Source organism: Orcinus orca, chromosome 21, assembly GCF_937001465.1.
Source record: "Orcinus orca chromosome 21, mOrcOrc1.1, whole genome shotgun sequence".
Classification (NCBI taxonomy): domain Eukaryota; kingdom Metazoa; phylum Chordata; class Mammalia; order Artiodactyla; family Delphinidae; genus Orcinus; species Orcinus orca.
The window spans coordinates 11,710,001-11,728,938 of NC_064579.1; the positions used below are offsets into that span (position 1 = coordinate 11,710,001).

At 39.2% G+C, this 18,938-nt stretch overlaps 1 protein-coding gene across 2 annotated transcripts in view; it reads right to left on the bottom strand.

Moving 5' to 3' along the window:
* Positions 1–17,168, bottom strand: part of UBXN8 (UBX domain protein 8) — a 25,264-nt gene extending 8,096 nt beyond the window's left edge. For both annotated transcript variants that reach the window (XM_033400594.2, XM_004277138.4), the window contains exons 1-6: positions 17,028–17,168; positions 13,911–14,033; positions 12,296–12,366; positions 5,880–6,002; positions 3,685–3,822; positions 2,205–2,246 (exon numbers count right to left, since the gene is read on the bottom strand). In XM_033400594.2, coding sequence (XP_033256485.1) covers positions 2,205–2,246; positions 3,685–3,822; positions 5,880–6,002; positions 12,296–12,366; positions 13,911–14,033; positions 17,028–17,115 — 585 coding nt within the window. In that variant the 5' untranslated portion in view covers positions 17,116–17,168. The remainder of the gene's footprint in view (positions 1–2,204; positions 2,247–3,684; positions 3,823–5,879; positions 6,003–12,295; positions 12,367–13,910; positions 14,034–17,027) is intronic.
* Between the last annotated feature and the right edge of the window lie 1,770 nt (positions 17,169–18,938).

Below are 18,938 nucleotides of genomic sequence, written 5' to 3' on the forward strand. Positions count from 1 at the left end.
ATGTCCAGAGGGACCAGGCTAACTGCCCAGAAACAGGTCATTAGATCAAGAGTAGGATAACAAGGTCAATGAGAACAGGAGCGTTATTGAAAGAGGGACTGGGACACTGAGAGTCATCCAAAGAGGTAAAACTAATGGCTGGTGAATGGTTAGTGGGAATTAGGAATTTATGCTTTGAATTCTTAGAAATCTATGAGCAGTAGCAACTGCACAGGTGGAAAATGCCTTGCCCAATGATGATTCTAATAGAATCAAAATCTTCCAATACTTATTTGCTTTTCTTGATTAGTGTAGAATACACTGTAAAAGTATCAACCAGTATCAACTATATATTAGCAGCACTCTTCATAAAGCTTCATTACATAATATAAAGTTGCTTGTACCTCATTAATACTATATATATACAGTGCATTTAACTATATATATACTATATATACGGTGCATACATTTAACATGTGATCTTCAGGTAACAATTATTTACCTTAATTTTGTTGACTTTATTAACCAAGAAAAGAGCCAAGAGGACCAAAAATCAGAGCAGAGCCAGAGGAAGAGCAAACAGGAGCAGGGAGAAGAAAACAGGGATAGTACTGCTCCTAGCGAAAATAAAGGCAAAGTTCTGGCATAGCCAGAGGGCCAGGGCTCTCCCAGCAGGGACCTCGGAAACTCCTGCCTATGGCTTCAGCTTCAAGTGACGAGACGGGATGAGATCTCAGTTAGGTTCATTCCAGCTCTAAAATTCCATTACTCTGACATACACTTTACTAAGTGTAGCACAAAATGTCATCTACCCAGTATGGGAAAAGGGTAGAAAAGAAACAAAGTGGAATAACTATGAATAACTCTTAAAAAGAGGAGAGCAACATCAAATGCCTCTGGGTGGAGGTCTCTTGAGGTCTCCTAAAAGGGCACAGACCTGAGATTCTGAAGAACACTGTCCTTCTACCTATAATCACAAAAAGGTACAATTTCAAAGGATTCACTGACAACCTGAATGTCTATCATCACCTTTGGTGACAGACTGCTGTCCTGCAGGAGTAACATCACGTGCTTTAAAGCCCCAGTAACTTCTTAAAAGGTGTTCCCTGTCAACCTGAGCTGTACTTAATCACTCCTGTATTGTAAGTGTTTATTATGGATACCAACCCAGAGCTTAAGGAGAGGTGAGGGTGCAGGAGGCTCAGGACAAACATGTCATGGGTATGGATTTGATGGGTGTAACAGGGAGGAATTAGACGTTTGGTTTTTCCTTAAATTGAGTTTCTCCCGGGGACTGTGATTCTCCTGAGGATTGATCGCACACTTCATTGTCTCTATTTCTGTATGACTTTCAGATTTTCCTCAGACATCCAAAATACTAAACTTAAATGTTGCAAATGTGTTGACAAAAAAGAGACCCTCCTATGGCTTTCATGGCTGTCTCAAAAATGGTTTTCAGGGAGTGTAACAGTTGCTGAGCCTCAGGAAATGGAAAACCATCCAGCTCTCCTTTGCCTAAGCCACTTCGTGGTTTTAAAGACACGTGTTCCCGTACATTGGAGACTGTCTGAAACTGAGCTGGGCAACCGCAGGAAGGCAGCATAGATTATGACAAAGTTGGGCAGAGGGCAGCTCAATGCAGCGGGGGGGGGGGCTCAGTCCAACCCCGCTGTGCAAACACCAAACCAGCCTTCAATTCTAGCACCTACAAAGTAGCTGCATTCTTCATTTTCTCTTTAAGGGGAAAACTACAATTTGAAGTCATCTGCCTATTTTGATTCTGTTTTAATAGGTAACTCATTTGCTGACCTAAAGTTTTGGAAAAGCCCAAGTATCCTATCTCTGCCTGATGAAGTGGGAGGGCTTTGAAACACAAGCTCGGCAGACAGCAGGCTTCCAAAATAGGACTCGCGATGAGGAGTTTGATATTACCCCATATTTAAAACAAGATCTAATCATAGTGCAGTCACATAAGCACTGTGCTGTCTCTCCTCTCTAAACCCAAATTTATTCATTTATTTTTTGGCCACACCTCACGGCCTGTGGGAACTTAGTTCCCCGATCAGGGATCAAACCCAGGCCCCAGCAGTGAAAGTGCCGAGTCCTAACCACTGGACCACCAGGGAATTCCCATCTAAACCCAAATTTAGATAAAATGTACTTACTTGATATAAAAGAAAATAGAAAATATATTTAATTTTCAAAGAGAAAAAAAATAAGCTTACTTCTTCAGCTATTTCAGGAGGTTCCTCAGGTAAATCAAGAACCTAAAGAAAAATAAGTATTTAGTAACAGGAATGTAAACAGTCTGAAGAAGAAAAAAATAATCTCAACATGAAGAGTTCCTTTCGATACAGTGTTTGGACATATCTATCCTTAATGAAATATTTTCTTTTAATATATATTTATAAAACATTTACAGTGAACATAATAAACATTTTTGGATAAGCAACTTTGTGCTAACAGTAGATCATAAAAGCAGGATTTGAGACGATAGCTACCAATCTATACACATTTAAAGAACTCCGTGTTTAGGATGTTCCAAGACATCATACAAAAATGTACTACTTACAGAAACAGAGGGTAAATATTAATTAAGTTCAATAAGACCCCCAATTATTTTGGTTCATACATATACACAGTAAGATGAGTACATATTTATTTTTCTTCACCAGCATCTTCTAGGGGACTGGATAACCACCATTCACTTTGGTTGCTTTCATGATTTACTCATGATTCCCTATTTCTGTTAATCTATTAAAAAAACAGATGTACGGACCATTTTCTCTCATTAAAACACTTGTTATGAACAATTTCACCTCCCCTCCAGGGATGCTTTTTATTTTTTAATACCATAGATTCCATGTTTTATAACATTTTGTCTAACAAATATTAACTGCATTTATTAAATAAACCATTTGTTTTTCTTTGGTATAAAAAGCGTATGTGACAGTCAACCGAAGGTTACCATCAGCATGAGATAATCTGTGCTATTAACAAAAAGCAAAGAATCTTGAAATTTTAATTAGTCCTATGGACTAAATGTTAGACATAGTTCAATGATCTGATTCTTACTCTCAAGCTCCATGAAGGGACCAGGAAACCTCAGACTGAAAAGCAATATGTTAGAAACTACTTTTAGGGACTGGATAGCCTACTAGCTTTCCCTAAGACTCAATAAAAACAGACTTATTTCAACCTTAACCAGCTCCAAATCATAGTCAACTTAGGGATTAAAGATTTGAAAGAAAAAAAGGACTGATAAACCTGGGCATCATTCCAAAGTGAACAGTTGCTAACTCATTCCCTAGAAGGGCCGCTGAGAACAGGGATACACTCACGTTAATAATACGAGCCACTCACTAAATACGACTTCATTGTGTCTTACCTACCCATAGGAATATTTCCCTTCGTAAACATAGTATTTTTCATTTCTATATAATTTAATTACTTCCTCAAAAAGAACTATTTTCTAAATTTATCACCATTTATCTTCCTAGATTCCTTCTAAAGTTTGGCTCAGAACATTAATATTAAACAGGAAAAGTGATTCTTAATGAAGCTGAGGCTTAATGAATCCAGATGGAGACACCATCTGGATTAAAAGCCAGTCCTAATCTTCCCTCAGTATAACACTTTCACCCACAGAACAATACTCTTACTGCATGCGGATACAGCTCAGTGAGCAGGCATTAAGTAATGAACCTCCTTCTGCGTGGGCTGTTCAGCGGGTGGTGAAACTTTGGTTACAGGCTTAGGCAAGTTCCGTCTCTTTGCTGCTTCTCTGTTTGATGTTTCAGAAGATGTTTGACTCTCACTTTCAAGCACCAAATCTTCATCACCCTGGTCAAAAACAAGACAAGTTCTAAAGAGATGCTCTCTATCGACTTTATTCTATTCACAATGGTTATTTCTTTTACCCTAATGGCATTTCAGTAAAAAAAATATAATTAAGTCATTATTAGACCCAGAAATTTAAAGCATTATCTCCTTAGACCAAAAAACCATGGAACTTAACTAACGTCTCATAGAAACCACCCTGATCCAGCTCTGGGGCTCCCTCTGATAGTACAAGGCTGAGAGGGACCATTCCATTTTAATTGACCCCTAAGTTTTTCAGTAAGAAGAAAGAAGAAAACCTGAATATCCTTTCCTCCCTGCAGTAAAGGAAGCAAAGCAGTGCAAGAGACTGTGTCTTTAAAAGGCTGTGAAAATAGAACATGTGTGTAAAAACACAGGTCTATGCACGTGACCAGGCAATACTTCCATAGCTGCGTGTGGCCCTAGTATCTTGTTATATATAAATATCTTTTAGCTCTCAAATTCAAACTTTGATCTTCCATTTGAATTAATCACTTTAGGAGGGATAGGATTTTATTCCAGAAATCTTAAAGATTACTTTTTATTATCTATTAAAACCTTTTCCTTAGCAAGATAATTCACTTAAATGTCAAAGTCTCAAATATATACTTATTAGTTCAATAATGCCTTTCTTCTATATGTACTGACCTTTGAAAAGTTCTCTTTATCAAACTAAAAATGGGCACAATTTTGGTGGGCTGTTTACCCCATTCCTTTATCCTAAGAGAATTTGTTGGAAGGAGCATGGGGCATGGGAGTCAAGAGATATTGATACTAGGGCTTCCCTGGTGGCACAGTGGTTGAGAGTCTGCCTGCCGGTGCACGGGACACGGGTTCGTGCCCCAGTCCGGGAAGATCCCACATGCCGCGGAGCGGCTGGGCCTGTGAGCCACGGCCGCTGAGCCTGCGCGTCCGGAGCCTGTGCTCCGCAACGGGAGAGGCCACAGCAGTGAGAGGCCCGCGTACCGCAAAAAAAAAAAAAAAATAGAGATATTGATCCTGAACAATTAACTGGCCAAACTTAAGCCGCCTCACTGCAAAACTAGGGGCTGGATCAGCAATGGGTACACTTTCCTTCCTAGAGTCTCAGGTCATAACACCAACAGTCTACTCGCTCCCTGATTTTCTTTTGTCTCCGTTAATTAGGTTAAAATATATACTAGTAGTACCATGGAGACATAGCCTAAAAGCAAGGGGCAGAATGACTAATTCACACTGTGACCGTTTCAGAAAGAAACGGCTAAGGTCAGGCTGTCAATGTCTAACATACAAAACTAACAGAAGACAAATGCAACTCAGAAGTGAAGTCACTACATAGAGTAGTTGCATTTTATGTTGCCGTCTTTCACATTAATTTTATTACCCACGCTTGATTGTTTTATGACATATTTACCATTATGAAATGAACACAAACACTCTGCTTCACTGTCAGAATCCTGTTTACCTCTACTGGATCATTTTCTTTACAAAATGGTGAAAGGTGCAGTATAAACAGAAAGCAAAAGAAAACAAAACAAAAATGTCTTTGGGACAGAAAGGCTCTTACACAAAAAGTCTGCGGCCAGTTCTAAAACCGAATTCCTTTATGAATAGCCTTTTTTTCTCTGTAAGAAAACTTAACATTGTAAATATCCATTAGCAAATGACAAAATTCATACTCAATGCCAAAGGAAAAAAGAGTCAAAGGTCAATTTGGCTTTAAAAAAACAAAGCTAAACATGATGAATATTACGAGAGCTTATAATACCTTAGAGATTGGAATTCCCTCAAATGAAAGATGTGATTTGGTCAACAGTTTTCTCAAAGACTGCCTTCTGTTAGAGCTTTTCGAGAATCTAAGTTATATACTCTTTAGACATCAAAAACCACTTAAACACATGTGACATACTAATATGCTAAATAAAAATTGATATACAATCATTATAAATAAAGACTCCTAAAAAATAGACTGGACTAATCATTTGTAATTTTTTAAAAAATCAATACATGCTAAAGAAAACATAAGCAGTAGCAGAATTCAAACTATAATATTTTCTAACCCCAAGTTTATGACCATGGCTTAACTTCCAGGTTTCACCCGTCATACGATAAAAGCGTTCTTCCAGCTTTTTCAATTTCATTTCCTGGTGTGGTTTTAGAACATTCTCTATGTATCTGCTGGCCTGTTCCAAAAAACATAAATTAGGTGGTGTTACTATACATCAACATTCCTAAGATCTTATTTACATTGTCTATAATGTTGTAAATAAGAACCAAGTAAGAAACGGTGTTTTCACACTAATTCAATTTTGCCAAAAAAGCAACATCCTCCACTTCTGCATCACTCTCTAAAAATCTGCATTCGTGTTTAATGCAAATAAAAACAAATGTTCTACACTTCTGCTTGTATGGCAGTGTACCTATATATCCTTTAATGTGTTTTCAATGCAACAAAGAATTTACGAGGGGCTGGAATACAAAGATGTAGAGGACAAGGCCTTTGACTTCCAGGAACTTAAACCCAAAGCTGTTTGCTCATGGCATGATGCCTAAGGCATGAACTGGTTTGGAAGAGCATTAATTAAATGTTGCTCGATCATGGTAAAGTAGAAAATATTTTTAGACTCAACAGACATGGAGATTCTGGTTTTAAGATGACAGAGTGAAATTATTTCTGCCTCCCCTGCCTCTTGAAAAATCACCCCAAAACAACCAAGGGAACAAGAAACAGAAACCCTAATTCCATCACCAATGAAAAACAGAGAAACACTATAACCCCCAAACCACTATATGTAAGGACAGATAGAGGAATGATAACTGATCTGAGTGAGAAAACTGCAACCTAGGTGCTTGCAAAGGATGACAGCAACAGGAAGCCAGCCGTGCACGCCACAGACTGGAACAGCTCAGGAAGAGAGACACCAGGTTCCCTGGCGGGGACACGGTGAGGAGCAGAGCTAATATTGGGGGTGTCGGAGGAAACCATGCATCAGCCAAGTGTTACCAACCTGAGTTCTGGGACTCTAATCAACAGAGTTGGTAAGAAGCCAGATGAGAAATTCAGGCAACGTTTTACTGGGACTCCTGCTGCAGCACCTGGGAGCAGGAACAAGTAGCAGGTTCCCTTGCTCACTCCCTGGGGCAGGGGGGTGAGCTGGTCCCTTAAATAGGGTGAGGCGAGGCCTGGAGGGGCGCTTAGGTGGCCTGCCCACCCCCATGGTGGTACTGTGTGCAGGGGTCACGAGCAGTACCCTGCTTCTGCTCCTGGCACCTCAGGAGACGCAGTTGGATTTTGGCCTTTTTGTATCTTATTGTTCATAATTTGTCCCATTGCACAGGCATGCTGTTATGTTTAGTCCCTTATAGTTTCTTTGTATTCTGTTGCTTTGTCCAGGGGCAAGAACTGCAGTAAAGGGTCCCAGGTCCCAGCCTGTCTCACAATGAGTTTGTACTGAACCAAGGATTAGGACTATTCCAATTCCTTGCATCTGAGTTTCTTAAAGAAAACGGGGGAAAATTATAAAAGAGTTATTGGACCCCCAGACCCACTACTCTACCACACATCCAGGCATGAAGGTTTATTCTCTGGGAATATGAACCAGAAAGGCTGCTGAGTCACAGATCCAGGCCTAGTGGAGGGCAGGAATGCAAACTAAAACAGAAAGAGCACATGAAAATGCACCCACTGGAAGGTGACACTCCCCAGCCCTTCCCAACTTGACTCAGATTGCTGGCAGCCAGGCCTTAAAAGCCTCCCCCGCCCCCCCCCCACCCCCCGCCCAACCTGGGAGAATGGAGATGCATTGTCTAGAGGAGGTGAATTGCAAAAGAGAAACCCAGAGATACTGACAAAGCTAACTTACTCCTCAGTAACCCTACAGTTAAATTGGTGTCTACCCTATATCAGCAGACAACCCATCAAGCTTTGCTCCCATACACAGAAATTCCAATTAGCTTGATCTTCCTTTTTCTTTGAAGTAAAACACAAAGCTTGATGAAAATTTACAAATACTTACACCATCAGTTAGCTTTTAGTGTATGATTCTTAAACTGAAAGGACGGAGCCAAGAATTACCAGATGATTAAGGAAAGCCTCCGACGCGAAAAATGGAGACTAGAACTAACAAACAGAAAAAGGGAACCTGAAAAACCACACTGGAATTTTGAGGATAATGGTGCAATACTTCAGAATTCTAATGATTTTCAACCTGTAATTCTATACCAAATCAAACTATCAATCATGTGTCTGAGGAGAAATATCACCTTTTTAGAATCCAAAGACTCAAAAGTGTTATGCATCACCAGGCACATGTCTGCCCAGGCTGGGCACTTCACCATGTACATAGATACACTGCGAGATACTGATTTATTAGTTTCTCTTTGTCCAAAGAGAGAAGACAGAGGGTTAAAGTTTTTAGACTTTTGCCAAACAGAAGAATCCCAACTTTTTTTTCGAACCCTCAGGAATTACAGATGCCAATTAGTATATAATTGGCATATAGATGGAATTATAGTTAACTAATCCATCTCACATGCAAATCTTTAAAAATGAATAGTAACTTCCACAGGAAATAACATTAAACATTAGAAGCTCAAATATTTACAAGAGAACTTCTTAACAAAAGATCTCGCAAGGACACTTTCCTTGCTACTGAATTCAGATCAGCGTAGTTACAAATGTATTAAACAGTAACTACTCCCACCCCCTAACAAATATATAGGCTTTTACTCTTGGGATCTTTTTTCAGCCTTCACTTGTTTACTTAAAAAAGGAATAATTTGCTCACCAGAAAAACAAGTGGTAGATGTCAAAATTTTAATGCCTTTGTACCTAGGCCTTTGTAAAGGGTTTATGTTTTTAATATTTAGGTAAAAGTCCACAATGAGTCTCCTCTTTTACAAAGGTCAATCATCAATCTGGCAACTGCCCAAATGCTACCTGTTAGATAATCATCCATGGTAAATGCAATTCCTAGCTAGCAAAACCAAACTTGGATGGGATGTAGCAAAAGCGGTGCTCAGAGGTAAAGTTACAGCTGTAAATATCTAATTAAAGAAGAAGAAAAGATATCAAATCATTAACTTTACACCTTAAAAATCTTGAAAAAGAACAAATTAAACCCAAAGCTAGCACACAGCAGCAAATAATAAGGAAGAGATAAACAGAGAATAGAATAGAAAAACAACAGAACCAATGAAACCAAAAATTGTTTCTTTAAAACGATCAACAAATTCCAGAAAACTTTAACTGGACTAAGAGAAGACAACTAAAATCAGAAATGAATGTGGGGAAATTACTATCAACATTACAGCAATAAAAAGGATTATAAAGATGTACAATTGTATGCCATCAAATTAGATAACCAAGATGAAATGGACAAATTCTGAGAAACACACAATTACCTAAACTAACTGACTCAACATGAAATAGGAACTCTCAACAGACCTAACATAAGACTGTGTCAGTAGTTAAAAACCTCCCAACAGGGGCTTCCCTGGTGGCGCAGTGGTTGAGAGTCCACCTGCCGATGCAGGGGACATGAGTTCGTGTCCCGGTCTGGGAAGATCCCACATGCCGCGGAACAGCTGAACCCGTGAGCCATGGCCGCTGAGCCTGCGTGTCCGGAGCCTCTGCTCCGCAACGGGAGAGGCCACAGCAGTGAGAGGCCCGTGTACCACAAAAAAAAAAAAAAAAAAACCTCCCAGCAAAGAAAAGTCCAGGACCAGATGGTTTCACCACTAAATTCTATAAAACCTTTAAAGAAGAATTAGCACCAATCCTTCTCAAACTCTTCCAAAAAACAGACGAGGTGAGAACAGTTCCTAACTCATTCCATGAGCTCAACATTATCCTGATACCAAAGCAAGGCAAAGACACTACAAGTAAAATAAAGACCAATATCCCTTATGAATACAGATGCAAAAATCCTAAACAAAATACTAGCAAACTGATCCAACAGCTTATTGAAAGGAGTATATACCAATGCCAAGTGTAATTTATCTCAAAAATGCAAGATACTTCAACATAATAAAATCAATTAATGTAATACATATTAATAACACAAAAGGGGGGAAAAAAACCACATGATCACCTGAATTGATGAAGAAAAAGCATCTGACAAAATTCAACACTCTTTCATGATGAAACTATTTAGAAACAAGGAATAGAAGGGAACTTGCTCAACATAACAAGCATCTAGGAAAAAATCCATAGTTAACATCATACTCAATAGTGAAAGATTAAAAGTTTTCTAAGATCAGGAATAAGACAAGGATGCCTACTTTCATCACTCCTATTCAACACTGTTTAAAGTTTTAGCCAGAGTGATAAGGCAAGAAAAAGAAATAAATGACATTGCTTTTGGAAATGACGAAGTAAAACTATCCCTATTCTCAAATGATACGATCTTATACATTAAAAATCCCAAAGAATCCACACACAAAAACCACTAGCGCTAATAAAAAAATAAGTAAAATTGCTGCACACAAGATCAACACACAAAAATCATTTGTGTTTCTATACACTAGTAATGAAAAATCAAAAAAGAAAATTAAGAAAACAATTGCATTTATAATAGCAACCAAAGGAATAAAATACTTAGGAATAAATTTAGCCAAGAAGGTGAAAGCTATGTACACTGAAAACTACAAAACATTGTTGGAAGAAATTAAAGACAGAAATAAATGGAAAGATATTGCATGGTTATGGATTGCAAGAATTAAGATGTCAATACTCCTCGCAGCAAAGAAGACTTAATATCATTAAAATGTCAGTACTACCCAAAAAAATCTCCAGATTTAAATGCAATCCTTCTCAAAATCCCAAAGCCCTTTTTTGCAGAAATGGAAAGGCCAATCCTCAAATTCATATGGAATTGCAAGGGGCCTCAACAGCCAAAACAATACTGAAAAAGAAAAACAAAGTGGGATGACTCACACTTCCCGATTTCAAAACTTACTAAAAAACTACAGTAATTAAAATAGTATGGTACTGGCACAAGGATAGATATATATAGATAAAGCAATGGAATAGAAGTGAGGGCCCAGAAATAAACCCATATATCTATGGCCAACTGATTTTCAACAAGGGTGCCAACACTACTCAATGGGGAAAGAATAGTTTCTTTAACAAATGCTGTTGGGACAACTAGATATCCACATGAAAAAGAATGAAATTGGATTCTCATCTCACACCATACACAAAAGCTAACTCAAAGTAGGTTAATAACCTAAATATAAAAACTAAAACTATACACTCTTGGAAGAAAATATAGGGGTAAATTTTCATGACTTTGGATTTGGCAATGGATTCTTAGATATGACACCAAAAGCGTGAGCAACAATAAAAATAATAGATAACTAGACTTCATCAAAACTAAAAACATTTTTGTGCATCAAAGGACAATAACAAAAAAGTGAAAAGCAATCCACAGAATGGGAGATAATACTCACAAATCAGATATCTGATAAGAGTTTAGTATCCAGAATATAAAAAGAACTCCTATAATTCAATAACAGAAAGACAAACAACCCAATTTAAAAACAGGCAAAGAACTTAAACAGACATTTCTTCAGAGAAGATATACAAATGTCCAACAAGCACTTGAAAAGGATTTCAACATCATTAGTCAATAGGGAAATGCAAATCAAAACCACAATGTGATACCACTTCGTATACATTATGATGAGTACTGGGGGGGTGAGGGGTGGAAATAATAAATGTTGGTGAGGATGCAGAGAAACTGGGACACTCAGAAACTGCTGGTGGGCATACAAAATGGTATAGCCACTGTGGAAAATAGTTTAGCAATTCCTCAGAAAGTTAAAATATAGAATTACCATATGACCTAGCAATCCCATTTCTATGTATATACCCCAAAGAATTGAAAACAGGTATTCAAATACTTGCACAAAAATATTCACAGCAGCACGATTCACAGTAGCCAAAAGGTGAAAACAACCTAAACGTCTATCAGTGAATAGATAAACAAATTCTGATCTGTCCATACAATGGAATATGACTCAGCCATAAAAAGGAAAGAAGTACTGATATATGCTATATGGATGAACCCCAGAACACATTATGCAAGTGAAAGAAGCCAGACACAAAAGGTCACATGTTATATGATGCCACTTGTATGAAATATTCAGAATAGATACATCCATACAAACAGAAAGCAGATGGTTGCCAGAGGATGGAAGGAGTGGAGAATGGGGAAATAAATGTTCAGTGGGTATGGGGTTTTCTCCTGCAGTGAAGAAAATGTTTTGGAACTAGACAGGGGTAGTGGTTGCACAACACTGTGAATATTCTAACTGCCACTGAATTATACACTTTAAGATGGTCATGTCATGAGAATTTGACCTCAATAATAAAAAAATCTGAACACAAACACATAAAGCAACAGACCTAAATTTAAAATGCCCCAGACATTTTTGTATTCTCTTTATATACTCTCTGAAACGTATGCTTTACCTTTTCACCCTGTGCCTCTTGCTGTTTTTTCCTCACAAGTTTTTGCCTTTTCTCATTCTTCTCTTCTTCTTCTAAGACATCAAAACATATAAGTACTTTTTAATTCCCAAGTATCAGTACGTTGAATGTTATTTTCTCTGAAAATCTTCTGTAGATCTTCACATTTTGGGAGAGAAAAGCCTTCAAAAAACAGACTGTATTTTTCAAATAATGTAAACGAGATACACACAGACAGTTGAAACAAGGAAATCTGCAAGAAATTTCTTTCTGTAAGAAAAGGTCTATTCTGAAAACAAAAATTCTCTGACATGTATTGTGTGTTACAGTTTTGGTGAGGAGCCTTCAAGAATAACGATGGGGCTTCGCTGGTGGCACAGTGGTTAAGAATCCACCTGCCAATCCAGGGAACACGGGTTCATGCCCTGGTCCAGGAAGATCCCACATGCCACGGAGCAACTAAGCCCATGCGCCAGAACTACTGAGCCTGCGCTCTAGAGCCCGCGAGCCACAACTACTGAGCCCGTGCCACAGCTACCAAAGCCCGAGCGTCTAGAGCCTGGGCTCCACAACAAGAGAAGCCACTGCAATGAGAAGCCCGTGTACCGCAACAAAGAGTAGCCCTGCTCACCGCAACTAGAGAAAGCCCGCGTGCAGCAACGAAGACCCAATGCAGCCATAAATAAATAAATAAAATTTAAATAAATAAATAAACAGTAAAACAGAACATAATGCACCAAATTCACTATTGGCAAGCTTCTTTCTAATAGGATATAAGAATGTATACATTAGTTTCAGGATTCATCTGTTCTGAGGTGAACTACAATATTGTTTTTTGTTTTGTTTTTTAAATAAATTTATTTACTTATTTATTTTTGGCTGTGTTGGGTCTTCGCTGCTGCATGCAGGCTTTCTCTAGTTGCAGTGAGTGGGGGCTACTCTTTGTTGCGGTGCATGGGCTCTAGGCACGCGGGCTCAGTAGTTGTGGCACACGGGCTTAGTTGCTCCATGGCATGTGGGATCTTCCTGGACCAGGGCTCGAACCCGTGTCCTTTGCATTGGCAGGCGGATTCTTAACCAATGCGCCACCAGGGAAGTCACTACAATATTGTTTTAAAAGGCTTCTAACACAAACTTTTACTTACCACAAAACAAAACAAAAATAAGAACAAGCATGGTTTCCTAAAATTAAGAGCACTTAACTATACATACGATATAAGTGAGTAAATAAAAACTGCCAGAATGGAATGAAAAATAAATTATCTTTAACTCTTAATCTTAACGATAGATAGTTACCATTTGTAGAACAGTTTACAAGCTGTACGTACCAAACAGCAGTTAAGCTGCACAAACACACAGACAATTTAAAATTAGCAAATGTGCAGAAATGCTATAGTTTCAAATGTATATACAAGAAAAAAGTATAATTTCTCATAAAAATATTGGGATTTATAGCCTATCCAAAGTTGTAACTAAAGTTGTAATGATTACTCTACCTTGAAATTACACAGCACAAATGAATGGTAAAATGATTCTTATTGTGCAAAGTTCTAGAATAAATAAAGGAAAGAAATTTCGGTAGAAAAGTATAAAAGGGTAGCATAAACAATAAACTTACCTTTCAGATAAACTTGGGAAGATTTAAACGAGTTAACCCATGAGGTAGTCACAGAAATAATTAATGTAAGGAGAGTAAGCAGTAAGAAAATCCGGCCACACAGCAAAATTAGATCTTTGATTCCTTATAAAGGTTAAAGAAAAATACAATTAAAATTCAAAACATTTTTCTTGATACTAGGTATTAACACATTAGAAGATCATTTGTACTGGAAAAGTACAGTAAAAGTTAAGGTATGCAACTGTCTTAAAATTTTTCATATAGTCTCCTTTGGGTGCCAAAATTCATAATGACTGTCATTACCAGAGCAAGTTTTCAGAAAATGATTCTAGAACATCTTATGTCTCAGGAATATAAGTAGAATTCGAGTGATTGGCTACATTATAAATATATGACTATCAATAATGCATAAATTCTGGTTTCCCTTCTTCCCAGAGAAGGGAAGAAAATTATCCACATAATTGGGAATTAAATTGTGATGGTATCATCTTATCAAATTCTACTTCTATTTAAAAATAGTCACTCTCACTGAAACAGCAAATTCTTATTTCTGACAGTTAAATTATGCAACTCTGTACTTCTCTATTTCTCAATATTTATTCTATCATATGTAAATAAAATTACTAGATACATGTTTGCCTAGAAAAAAAGTAAAAAATTTGGTTTTGTATTACCTTAAGAACCAAGATGAAAATTAATCAGCAGAAATGTAACAAGTACCTACTTTGTGTAATACAACTTGCCAAATGGTGAGGGAGTGTAGATATAAAGTAGGATAAAAAATGGTTTCTACCCTCCAGGAATTTTTAGTTTTGTTTTATAATTCTCAAAAGTTACCAGACAGACATACAGAGGAACCATCTTACCAACGTGATGGGGGCTGGCAGTTAGCCAATTAACTGAAAATTAAAGAAGGAATTATATATACAGACTTAATTTTTAACTGAAAACATATATATATATATATATATAATCCTTTTTTTAAAAAAAAGTAGTTTAAAGTTGTTTAGCGAAGTTTTTTTTTTTTCTTTTGCATTACAGCCCTTCCAACCTTTGCCAGCATTACTACTGATTCAGGTATTGCTCAATATGACACATGATTAAATCTCAGGTAACTGTGGTCATTTCAAAAGTAATTTGACACCTAGAGTATTGGTATTTAGAGAAACGGTTGTGTTATAGGATTTATGTTCCATATATTGCTTTTTGTTCTAGCAAGCAAGCAATTTCAAATGTCATATGTGAATACAAAAGAACTAGATTAACGTGTGCACCTCTCAATTAAAAATTTTTAAAAGTAAGTTGAGGTGTTTTGTTTTGCTTTGTTTATACCTATTCTCAAGAGCCCATATGCAGGGCACTTCAAAGGATAACAAACGTGAGGAACCAGCATTAAAGTATTTAGCTTAAGTACAAGTAAAAATGTATCAGCAATGAAGGCTTTTACAGAGTAGAAAAAGACAGGAATCATTTTTCAATGCATGTCCAAAAATATAGCCCAGGTGAATGAACACTCCTCTTCCCTTTTAATTCAATAGGAGGAGGAGGAGGGGAGAAGGGAGAGGAGGGGAGGAGGGGAGGAGGGGAGGAGAGGGAGGAGGGAGAGGAGGGGAGGAAGGGGAGGAGGGGGAGGAGGGGTCTCTGCTCTCAGGAAGTACGTTCCCCTGTGGTCAGAGCTGATCATGTGAACAGATCTCCTTCTGCAACCCTGAGTAAACACTTTCTCATCGACTAGTGACTCAAATATTAGTGCAAAAGTAGAATATTCTAGATGAGCAGAGTAAGGGTGAATTCTTTAAGGTAAGGGAGCAGGTAAATTCTAGAATAAGTGTGAGTTTAACATTTCTGTATATCATTTGGATAAAGGTCTTGTTAGATTCCAATACTGCTTGAGACTTCTGGAGAATCTCTGTAGATTTTTTGAAAAGCATTTTATTTTAATTTCTTATTTCAAGCAACATTCTGGGTACCTAACTTCTTGGGGGTGGGGAGAAAGAGAGGAAATATACAAAGCTCGGTTTCATCACAGTCTCTAATTTTAGGACTGAGTTTAAAGAGGGAAACAGACATGTAAACTGATCAATAATATGTCCAAAAATGAACTGATTCTCCACTGGTCCACCAGTTTCCTTTCAGTTTTTCCTTTATCACTGGCACCACCAACGACTTGCGGTTGTTCAACTCCACATGTAGGAGCCATCCTTGACTCTCTCCTTTCCCTCACCCGAATCATTAATCCATCAACAAATCCTAGTTGGCTAATATCCCAAATCTGTGCACATTTCACCTCCTCTGTTATCCTAGTCAGGCCAACCATCAAACAATCATCACGACTTCCCTACTTCAGAAGCCTAAGATGCCTTGCAGCTTCCTTACAAAACATTCTGCACACAGAACCCAGTGACCTGTTTTAAAACCTTAGGTAAGTCCCTTAACCTCCCTATATCTCAGTTTCCTCAACTGTAAAAAAGGAATTATAATAGTACCCACCCTCTGATTGTAAAGCGGATTAGATAATGAATAAACACTTAGACTTTGGTTTACAGTACGTGCTAAATGAATGTTTCTATCTTGAGCCAGTCTCCCTCTTAAGTCAGTCTCCTTGATCCAGCCTCAATTTTCTTCATCCTTTTCCTCCAACACATCACAATTCCTTTGTCTGGAATGTTTTCTCCCGGCTTTTCAAAGTGCTGGTTCCTATCATCATTTAAATCTCTGCTTAAATTCCTCAGTAGGCCTACATCACATCAACCTGTTTATTTCCTCTTGAGCATTCAACACAATTTGAAAGCCGTGTATATGCTTGTTCATGTGCTTTCTGCCTCAGTCCCCTTTCACGCAAAACCTCACCAGATCTGGAGAGATTTTTTTGCGCCAAGGGGAGTCGGCCGCGCCAAAGGGAGTCGGCCTCCCCAAGGTGAGTCGGCTTCACCAAGGCGGCGGAAGTCTCGCTCCCCCCAAGGACCCGCGCCGGAAAAGGGAGGCAGGCGCGGTGCAGCCTGGGAATCGTAGTCAAAGCTGCCTAGAGGGGACGCGGCTGGGAAACGGAAATTCTACGCAACGTTCACAGGACCGTCACCTGGGTATGAGCACCAAGAGGGAAAAGTCAACACTTACCCAGATCTGGGATCCCACGCTGGAGCTCCAAACACAAGAGCGGGAGAGCAGCAAGGAGGAAAACGCCAACAAAGCCACGAGAAGCCATAGTGGAGGGCGTCCCGCTTCCGGGCGGAAGGCCCGCCCTTTCCGGTTTCTCCTCCCTTGGAAGGTGGAGTGGAGAAGCCCTGCCTAAGGGAGGAATTTGGGGAGACAGCTAGCTGCACCTGCGCCTTTGGCCGCGGGACTCTGGAGACTGAGGAAGAGCTCAAGAGTAAAATGAGGGGCTTCCCTGGGGGCACAGTGGCTGAGAATCCGCCTGCCAAAGCAGGTTACAGGGGTTTGAGCCCTGGTCCGGGAGGATCCCACATGCCGCGGAGCAACTAAGCCCGTGCACCACAACTACTGAGCCTGCGTTCTAGAGCCCGTGAGCCACAACTACTGAGCCCATGTGCCACAACTACTGAAGCCCGCAAGCCTAGAGCCCATGCTCTGCAACAAGAGAAGCCACCACAATGAGAAGCCCATGCACCGCAACGAAGAGTGGCCCCCGCTCGCTGCAACTAGAGAAAGCCTGTGTGCAGCAACAAAGACTCAACGCAGCCAAAAAAAAAAGTAAAATGAACCTGAAGAGAAAGGGTACTGGGTGTTGACGCTGTTGGGGGCAGCGTGGCCCCTGGGCCTTGTGTCCGTAGTGGGTGATTGTGGGCTTTTGGGTCAGACAACTGAGCACCACTCTCTGCTGAAACACCTTCTTTATCACCGTAACGATCCCTGGCCCCTTTCATGGTCTCTAGTACCTGAGGGAAGATGACTCAGAAGTGGGGCCTGGCACCGAATCCTGGAGACCCACTACCCCTTGCTCCGCTTCTCGTCCGTTTTGCCAGCAGGTGTTACTGTTAATGACTTAACTCAGCCTCACAGTTTTATTACCTCATTGCCATCCCATGATACACCTCTGGTGCTTCTGCCAAACTGCAACGCAATTAAGCTACAGAGATCGTCGCAATTTGCAAGATTTCTTGCTTGAAAATTCATTTTCTGACCTAGCCATCAATTTTCCCACCCTTCAATTTACTTCAGCTAACATTTATTGAACCCCACAATTTGGTACAGAAGGACTCATGGAGACTCAAATATGTGTAAGTTACTGAATTTGTCCTCAAGAAGCTCAGAAAGTCAGTTTAGTGGGAAAGAGCCCTGTAAACAGATATATACAGTGCCTGAGTGTTGTGATTAGGATGCGCACAGAGGTCTGTGGAACCCTATTCCCAACGAGGGCTTGAATGCTTTCCTGAAGGAAACCATGCCCAAATTGTGCTGTAAAGTTTAGGAATTGGGGAAGGGGGCAAACGGAAGAATGGGATTGCAAATTTAGGAAACTGTGAATGCAGAGGAACAAGCAGCAGTTTAAAATATTGCAGTTCCAAGTTTGAGTGGAGGTGCATTAGTTTGGAGCTAGGACCAGAGAGGGCTTGGCTTTGTGTGTAGGCTAAGAACTTTATCCTGGAAGTGAAGTTGCAAGATATGAGCGCACAATCTCAAAATCAGTCCAGGTGAAGTAATACAAATTCTAACATGACATACCAATTAAATAATTAACTATATTGACTCATTCAGAGGTTCTCGTCTACATGAAGACAGGAAAGAAAGGAAGTTCTTCACCTCTTAAACGTCTTCATTTTGGTATGATTTCCTCCTTTAGGTATTTTTCTTCCTTTTTCTATATTCCTAGTATAATCTGTTGACACCAATGAATCTCTGTCAGGACAGTAAAGTGGCGGCTCCCATGTACTCCAGATTTGCATGGGGTCTGACACATTTCCCAAACTTTGTTGATTGTGAAGTCTCTTCACTGCATTTATCTACTCTTACGCCCCTCCCCAAGACCACCAAAATAACCTATTCATCTAAAACCAAGTTTCTCACTTA